General features: G+C 62.2%; 3 protein-coding genes across 3 annotated transcripts in view; 1 reads left to right on the forward strand and 2 right to left on the reverse strand.

Moving 5' to 3' along the window:
* LOC126652369 (tonsoku-like protein) overlaps nucleotides 1–2,236 on the forward strand; it is a 47,774-nt gene extending 45,538 nt beyond the window's left edge. Inside the window, 1 exon segment of the mRNA XM_050339107.1 lies at nucleotides 2,029–2,236. Within this exon segment, the coding sequence (XP_050195064.1) occupies nucleotides 2,029–2,150 (122 nt within the window). The 3' untranslated portion in view covers nucleotides 2,151–2,236.
* Nucleotides 2,234–8,389, reverse strand: LOC126652368 (vacuolar protein sorting-associated protein 28 homolog). The gene is made up of 7 exons (XM_050339106.1): nucleotides 8,356–8,389; nucleotides 6,410–6,499; nucleotides 3,988–4,093; nucleotides 3,804–3,905; nucleotides 3,063–3,116; nucleotides 2,493–2,584; nucleotides 2,234–2,402 (listed from the first exon to the last, which is right to left on the reverse strand). Exons 2-7 carry the CDS (start codon nucleotides 6,487–6,489, stop codon nucleotides 2,285–2,287), a joined length of 552 nt encoding a protein of 183 aa, XP_050195063.1. The 5' UTR covers nucleotides 6,490–6,499; nucleotides 8,356–8,389; the 3' UTR covers nucleotides 2,234–2,284.
* On the reverse strand, nucleotides 6,506–8,175 carry LOC126652371 (uncharacterized; the record flags this gene model as incomplete). Its single annotated transcript, XM_050339108.1, has 2 exons — nucleotides 6,506–7,016; nucleotides 7,283–8,175. Coding segments are annotated over 2 exons (1,242 nt in total), but the record flags the coding sequence as incomplete, so codon positions are not given.
* Nucleotides 8,390–8,596: the final 207 nt, after the last annotated feature.

Below are 8,596 nucleotides of genomic sequence, written 5' to 3' on the forward strand. Positions count from 1 at the left end.
CCTGCTGTCACTGTCCTTGGTGTCACTGTCCCTGTGTCACTGTCCCTGTGTCACTGTCCTTGGTGTCACTGTCCTGGTGTCACTGTCCTTGGTGTCACTGTCCTTGGTGTCACTGTCCCTGTGTCACTGTCCTTGGTGTCACTGTCCTGGTGTCACTGTCCTTGGTGTCACTGTCCCTGTGTCACTGTCCTTGGTGTCACTGTCCTTGGTGTCACTGACCCTGTGTCACTGTCCCTGCTGTCACTGTCCTTGGTGTCACTGTCCCTGTGTCACTGTCCTTGGTGTCACTGTCCTGGTGTCACTGTCCTTGGTGTCACTGTTCCTGTGTCACTGTCCCAGTGTCACTGTCCTGGTGTCACTGTTCCTGTGTCACTGTCCCCGTGTCACTGTCCCTGTGTCACTGTCCCTGGTGTCACTGTCCCTGTGTCACTGTCCTTGGTGTCACTGTCCTTGGTGTCATTGTCCCTGGTGTCACTGTCCCTGTGTCACTGTCCCCGTGTCACTGTCCTTGGTGTCACTGTCCCCGTGTCACTGTCCCCGTGTCACTGTCCCTGTGTCACTGTCCCTGCTGTCACTGTCCTTGGTGTCACTGTCCCCGTGTCACTGTCCCCGTGTCACTGTCCCTGTGTCACTGTCCCTGCTGTCACTGTCCTTGGTGTCACTGTCCTGGTGTCACTGTCCCTGTGTCACTGTCCCCGTGTCACTGTCCCCGTGTCACTGTCCCTGTGTCACTGTCCCTGTGTCACTGTCCTTGGTGTCACTGTCCTTGTGTCACTGTCCTTGGTGTCATTGTCCCCGTGTCACTGTCCCCGTGTCACTGTCCCTGTGTCACTGTCCCTGTGTCACTGTTCCTGTGTCACTGTCCTTGGTGTCACTGTCCCTGTGTCACTGTTCCTGTGTCACTGTCCCTGTGTCACTGTCCCCGTGTCACTGTCCCCGTGTCACTGTCCCTGTGTCACTGTCCCTGTGTCACTGTCCTTGGTGTCACTGTCCTTGGTGTCACTGTCCCTGTGTCACTGTCCTTGGTGTCACTGACCCTGTGTCACTGTCCTTGGTGTCACTGCCCCTGTGTCACTGTGCCTGTGTCACTGTCCCCTGTGTCACTGTCCCCGTGTCACTGTCCCCGTGTCACTGTCCCTGTGTCACTGTCCCTGTGTCACTGTCCTTGGTGTCACTGTCCTTGGTGTCACTGTCCCTGTGTCACTGTCCCTGTGTCACTGTCCTTGGTGTCACTGTCCCCGTGTCACTGTCCTTGGTGTCACTGTCCTTGGTGTCACTGTCCCTGTGTCACTGTCCTTGGTGTCACTGTCCCTGTGTCACTGTCCCCGTGTCACTGTCCTTGGTGTCACTGTCCCTGTGTCACTGTCCTTGGTGTCACTGACCCTGTGTCACTGTCCTTGGTGTCACTGTCCCTGTGTCACTGTCCCCGTGTCACTGTCCTTGGTGTCACTGACCCTGTGTCACTGTCCTTGGTGTCACTGCCCCTGTGTCACTGTGCCTGTGTCACTGTCCCCTGTGTCACTGTCCCCGTGTCACTGTCCCCTGTGTCACTGTCCCCTGTGTCACTGTCCCCGTGTCACTGTCCCCGTGTCACTGTCCTTGGTGTCACTGACCCTGTGTCACTGTCCTTGGTGTCACTGTCCCTGTGTCACTGTCCCCTGTGTCACTGTCCCCGTGTCACTGTCCCCGTGTCACTGTCCCCTGTGTCACTGTCCTTGTGTCACTGTCCCTGTGTCACTGACCCTGTGTCACTGTCCTTGTGTCACTGTCCCCGTGTCACTGTCCCCTGTGTCACTGTCCCTGTGTCACTGCCCCTGTGTCACTGTGCCTGTGTCACTGTCCTTGGTGTCATTGTCCCTGGTGTCACTGTCCCAGTGTCACTGTCCTTGGTGTCACTGTCCCTGTGTCACTGTCCCAGTGTCACTGTCCTTGGTGTCACTGTCCCCGTGTCACTGTTCCTGTGTCACTGTCCCTGTGTCACTGTCCCAGTGTCACTGTCCCCGTGTCACCTCCCCTCCCCTTCCCCAGGCTGCTCCGTGGGGCCCCTGGACGAGCCCACCTGGACGAGGAGCACGGGGATGATCCGGGATCTGCGGCTCTGCGGGCGCCGCGTCCGGAGCGACCAGAGGCTCTTCTGGAAGGGCCCCTGAGGGCACTGGGAGGGACTGGTTTTAACTGGGGGATCCCCATTGGACCCAGCCCCGGCAGGATCATTACACCCCCTTATTTATCCTTATTTTTGGGTCTGTTTATTGTCCCGGCTTTGGGAGGGTCTGGGAGGGGCTCAGGAGTGCAGGAAGCGGTTGAAGGCGTTGTAGGCGGACTCCAGGTCGAAGAGCATCTGCCGCACCTGGGAATCGTCCAGCTCGTCCGAGGCCGACATCCCGCTCAGCGTCTGCAGCCTTGGGAAGGGGCAGGGCGGGCTCAGGACCCCCAGAAACCTGGGAATGACCCCCCCCCTCCCATCCACCACTCCCCAGCCCGGCGCTCACCACTGGTTGACCTTCTGCCTGCCCTCGAAGTCGGGGGGCAGGTGGCTCATGCGGTTCATCGTCTCCATCAGCTCCCGCAGGTCCGGCTGGATCTGTGGGAATGGCGGTTTGGGATGGGGAGGATGAGGCTGCCCTGGCAATGCTCCTGACCCCAAACCCGATCCCAGCCCTGATCCCACCTCTGATCCCAAACCTGACCCCACCCCTGATCCCACCTCTGATCCCAACCACAATCCTGACCCCAACCCCGATCCCAACCCTGATCCCAACCCCAGTCCTGACCCCAACCCCAATCCTGACCCCAACTCCTGATCCCAACCCTGATCCCAACCCCAGTCCTGACCCCAACCCCAATCCTGACCCCAACCCTGATCCCAACCCCAATCCTGACCCCAACCCCGATCCCAACCCCAACCCTGATCCCAATCCCAACTCCAACCCTGATCCCACCTCTGATCCCAACCCCAACCCTGATCCCACCCCCAATCCCAACCCCAACCCTGACCCCAACCCCAATCCCAACCCTGATCCCAACCCCAACCCCGATCCCACCCCCGATCCCGACCCCACCTCGTCCATGGCGCGGATCTCCAGGCGCAGCTTGTCCATCACCGTGATGAAGAGCTGTGGGAAGAGCCTGGCTGGGATCACTGGGATCACTGGGATCACCCCCCACCCTGCTGTGATTCCCAGTGCAGAGCTGTGGGAAGAGCCTGGCTGGGATCACCGGGATCACCCCCCAATCCCACCACGATTCCCAGTGCAGAGCTGTGGGAAGGGGCTGGCCGGGATCACCCCCCAATCCCACCATGATTCCCAGTGAAGAGCTGTGGGAAGGGGCTGGCCGGGATCACTGGGATCACCCCCCAATCCCACCATGATTCCCAGTGAAGAGCTGTGGGAAGGGGCTGGCCGGGATCACTGGGATCACCCCCCAATCCCACCATGATTCCCAGTGAAGAGCTGTGGGAAGAGCCTGGCTGGGATCACTGGGATCACCCCCCACCCCACCATGATTCCCAGTGAAGAGCTGTGGGAAGGGGCTGACTGGGATCACCGGGATCACCCCCCAATCCCACCATGATTCCCAGTGCAGAGCTGTGGGAAGAGCCTGGCTGGGATCACCGGGATCACCCCCCACCCCACCATGATTCCCAGTGAAGAGCTGTGGGAAGGGGCTGGCCGGGATCACTGGGATCACCCCCACCCCACCATGATTCCCAGTGCAGAGCTGTGGGAAGGGGCTGGCTGGGATCACCGGGATCACCCCCACCACGATTCCCACCCCCCCGGATCCCCGCGGGGCCGTACGGAGACGATGTCGGCGATGCAGCGGTTGAGGTTGCCCTTGTCGTCCTTGATGGTGATGGGTCTGTCCTCCTTGATCCTCTCCATGGCCAGGGGGCAGTCCAGCTGCGGGAGGGACACCCGTGGCACACGGAGGCCTCCGGAGCTGGAATTCCGGAATTCCGGGGGCTCTGGGGGGGCGGCTCACCCGGAACTTGCGGCAGAAGTCGTCGATGGAGCTGATCTCGGAGCCCTGGACCTGCTTCAGCGCCGCCTTGAACTGCACCAGCAGGCGGGAACAGGCGGCCGTGTACCTGGCATGGGCGATTTGGGGGGCACGGGGGGTCCTGCCCAGCCCAGCCTGGGAGCTGGGGTGTCCCTGACCATCCCGGGGATTTGGGGTGTCCCTGCCCATCCCAGGGATCTGGGGTGTCCCTGCCTATCCCAGGGATCTGGGGTGTTCCTGCCCATCCCAGGGATCTGGGGTGTTCCTGCCCATCCCAGGGATCTGGGGTGTTCCTGCTTATCCTGGGGTGTTCCAGCCCATCCTGGGGTGTTCCAGCCCATCCCAGGGATCTGGGGGGTTCCTGCCCATTTTGGGTGTTCCTGCCCATCCCAGGGATCTGGGGTGTTCCAGCCCATCCCAGGGATTTGGGGTGTCCCTGCCCATCCCAGGGATCTGGGGTGTTCCAGCCCATCCCAGGGATTTGGGGTGTCCCTGCCCATCCCAGGGATCTGGGGTGTCCCTGCCTATCCCAGGGATCTGGGGTGTTCCTGCCCATCCCAGGGATCTGGGGTGTTCCAGCCCATCCCAGGGAGCTGGGGTGTTCCTGTCCCTCCAGGGATCTGGGGTGTTCCAGCCCATCCCAGGGATCTGGGGTGTTCCAGCCCATCCCAGGGATCTGGGGTGTTCCTGTCCCTCCAGAGATCTGGGGTGTTCCTGCCCATCCTGGGGTGTTCCTGCCCATTTTGGGTGTTCCTGCCCATCCCAGAGATCTGGGGTGTCCCTGCCCATCCCAGGGATCTGGGGTGTTCCTGCCCATCCTGGGGTGTTCCTGCCCATCCCAGGGATCTGGGGTGTTCCTGTCCCTCCAGGGATCTGGGGTGTCCCTGCCCATCCCAAGGATCTGGGGTGTTCCTGCCCATTTTGGGTGTTCCTGCCCATTCCAGGGATCTGGGGTGTTCCTGCCCATTTTGGGTGTTCCTGCCCATTCCAGGGATTTGGGGTGTTCCTGCTTATCCCAGGGATCTGGGGTGTTCCTGCTTATCCCAGGGATCTGGGGTGTTCCTGCCCATCCCAGGGATCTGGGGTGTTCCAGCCCATCCCAGGGATCTGGGGTGTTCCAGCCCATCCCAGGGATCTGGGGTGTTCCTGCCCATCCCAGGGATCTGGGGTGTTCCTGCTTATCCCAGGGATTTGGGGTGTTCCTGCTTATCCTGGGGTGTTCCTGCCCATCCTGGGGTGTTCCAGCCCATCCCAGGGATCTGGGGTGTTCCAGCCCATCCCAGGGATCTGGGGTGTTCCTGCCCATCCCAGGGATCTGGGGTGTTCCTGCCCATCCCAGGGATCTGGGGTGTTCCAGCCCATCCTGGGGTGTTCCAGCCCATCCCAGGGATCTGGGGGGTTCCTGCCCATTTTGGGTGTTCCTGCCCATCCCAAGGATCTGGGGTGTTCCTGCCCATCCCAGGGATTTGGGGTGTTCTAGCCCATCCCAGGGATCTGGGGTGTTCCTGCCCATCCCAGGGATTTGGGGTGTTCCTGCCCATCCCGGGGATTTGGGGTGTTCCTGCCCATCCTGGGGTGTTCCAGCCCATCCCAGGGATCTGGGGTGTTCCAGGGGCACAGACTGACTCGTTGGGGGGGACACAGTCCAGAGCCTGGCATGGGGATGGGGGCCCAGGGAAGACCGTGGGGGAGTCCCATCCCATCCCATCCCTGTATCCCATCCCTGTATCCCAGCCCTGTATCCCGTCCTCACTCGTTGAGGGACACACAGTCCTTGCTGTGCAGGGTCTGGGGTGGGGATGGGGGCACAGGGAAGGCCGTGGGGGAGTCCCATCCCATCCCATCCCATCCCATCCCATCCCATCCCATCCCATCCCATCCCATTCCATCCCATCCCATCCCATCCCATCCCATTCCTGTATCCCATCCCTGTATCCCACGCCTGTATCCCATCCCTCACTCGTTGGGGGACACGCAGTCCTTGCTGTGCAGGGTTTGGGGTGGGGATGGGGGCACAGGGAAGGCCGTGGGGGAGTCTCATCCCATCCCATCCCTGTATCCCATCCCTGTATCCCATCCCTGTATCCCATCCCTGTATCCCATCCCTGTATCCCATCCCTGTATCCCATGCCATCCCTGTATCCCATCCCTGTATCCCATGCCATGCCATCCCATCCCTGTATCCCATCCCTGTATCCCATCCCTGTATCCCATCCCTGTATCCCATCCCTGTATCCCATCCCATCCCATCCCTGTATCCCATCCTATCATCCCATCCCTGTATCCCATCCCTGTATCCCATCCCTGTATCCCATCCCTGTATCCCATCCCTGTATCCCATCCCTGTATCCCATCCCAGCCCTGTATCCCATCCCAGTATCCCAGCCCTGTATCCCATCCTCACTCGTTGGGGGACACGCAGTCCTTGATGTAGGCCTTCTCCAGCGCCTGCAGCGTCTTCACCACCGCAAACAGCTCGGCCATGTTGTCGTACCTGGGGTCGGGAGGGACAGCGGTGTCCCAGGAAAGGGACTGGGGTGGACAGGGGTGTCCCAGGAGGGACAGGGGTGTCCCAGGAGGGACTGGAGTGTCCCAGGAGGGATCAGGATGGACAGGAGTGTCTCAGGAGGGACTGGGATGGACAGGGATGTCCCAGGAGGGATCAGGATGGACAGGAGTGTCTCAGGAGGGACTGGGGTGTCCCAGGAAAGGGACTGGGATGGACAGGGATGTCCCAGGAGGGATCAGGATGGACAGGGGTGTCCCAGGAGGGACAGGGGTGTCCCAGGAAAGGGACTGGGATGGACAGGGGTGTCCCAGGATGGACAGGGGTGTCCCAGGAGGGACTGGGGTGTCCCAGGGTGGACAGGGGTGTCTCAGGAGGGACAGGGGTGTCCCAGGAGGGATCAGGATGGACAGGGGTGTCCCAGGAGGGACTGGGGTGTCCCAGGAGGGACAGGGGTGTCCCAGGAGGGACTGGGATGGACAGGGGTGTCCCAGGAGGGACTGGGGTGTCCCAGGAGGGACTGGGGTGTCCCAGGAAAGGGACTGGGATGGACAGGGGTGTCCCAGGATGGACAGGGGTGTCCCAGGAGGGACTGGGGTGTCCCAGGGTGGACAGGGGTGTCTCAGGAGGGACAGGGGTGTCCCAGGAGGGATCAGGATGGACAGGGGTGTCCCAGGAGGGACTGGGATGTCCCAGGAGGGACAGGGGTGTCCCAGGAGGAGGGACTGGGATGGACAGGGGTGTCCCAGGAGGGACAGGGTGTCACAGGAGGTGTCCCAGGAGGGACAGGGGTGTCCCAGGAGGGACTGGGATGGACAGGGGTGTCCCAGGAGGGACTGGGGTGTCCCAGGAGGGACAGGGGTGTCCCAGGAGGGATCAGGATGGACAGGGGTGTCCCAGGAGGGACAGGGGTGTCTCAGGAGGGACAGGGGTGTCCAGGGTGGACAGGGGTGTCCTAGGAGGGACAGGGGTGGACAGGGGTGTCTCAGGAGGGACTGGGATGGACAGAGATGTCCTAGGAGGGACAGGGGTGGACAGGGGTGTCTCAGGAGGGACTGGGATGAACAGGGGTGTCCCAGGAGGGACTGGGATGGACAGGGGTGTTCCAGGATGGACAGGGGTGTCCCAGGAGGGACCAGGGTGGACAGGGGTGTCTCAGGAGGGACTGGGATGGACAGGGGTGTCCCAGGAGGGACTGGGATGGACAGGGGTGTCCCAGGATGAACAGGGGTGTCCCAGGAGGGACTGGGATGGACAGGGGTGTTCCAGGATGGACAGGGGTGTCCATCGAGGGACCAGGGTGGACAGGGGTGTCCCAGGAGGGACAGGGGGGTCCCAGGAGGGATTGGCGTGTCCCAGAGGGACCAGGATGGACAGGGGTGTTCCAGGAGGGACTGGGGTGTCCCAGGAGGGACCACAACGGAGAGAAGGGGACCAGGATGGACCACTGGGGGATGGTGATGGACAGCAGGGTTCCAGAGGGACCAGGATGGACAAGGATGTCCCAGGAAGGACCGGGGTGAGATAAGGGGATCCTGGGAAGGACCGGGATGGAAAAGTTGGGACCAGGGGGAGCCACAGTGGGGAGAAGGGAAGAGGATGGAGAACGGGGGGTGATGGAGAAAGGGGTCCCAGGAGGGGACTGGGATGGACACGGGGGGGGTCTGTTGATGGGGAAGGGGGTCCCAGGAATGCCCCCAATGGAAAAGGGGGTCCGGTGCCACCCCCGGTGCCCCAAACCCTCCCTCCCTCCCCGGCCCCTCTGCTCCCCCCGGGCCCGGGGGGGTGGGACGGGGGATCTTCCCCCTCCAAAATCCCAGGACCCCCCCACGCTCATCACTCACTTCTCCCTCTCCCGGGCGTTCTTGTAGAGCTTCACCTCCTGCGGGGGGACACGGGGGTCGAGTCACAGGGGATCACGGGGGTCGGTCACAGGGGTCAGTCACGAGGGGACACGGGGTCAGTCACAGGGTCAGTCACGGGGGTCAGTGCAGGAGGTCAGTCACGGGGGGACACGGGGTCGGTCACGGGGGCGACCCCAGGACCGGCCCCCATTCGAGAAGTGGAGTCCTCACCTCATTAGCT

This window comes from Myiozetetes cayanensis, unplaced genomic scaffold (assembly GCF_022539395.1).
Source record: "Myiozetetes cayanensis isolate MyiCay16 unplaced genomic scaffold, myiCay2020 scf79, whole genome shotgun sequence".
Classification (NCBI taxonomy): Eukaryota; Metazoa; Chordata; class Aves; order Passeriformes; family Tyrannidae; genus Myiozetetes; species Myiozetetes cayanensis.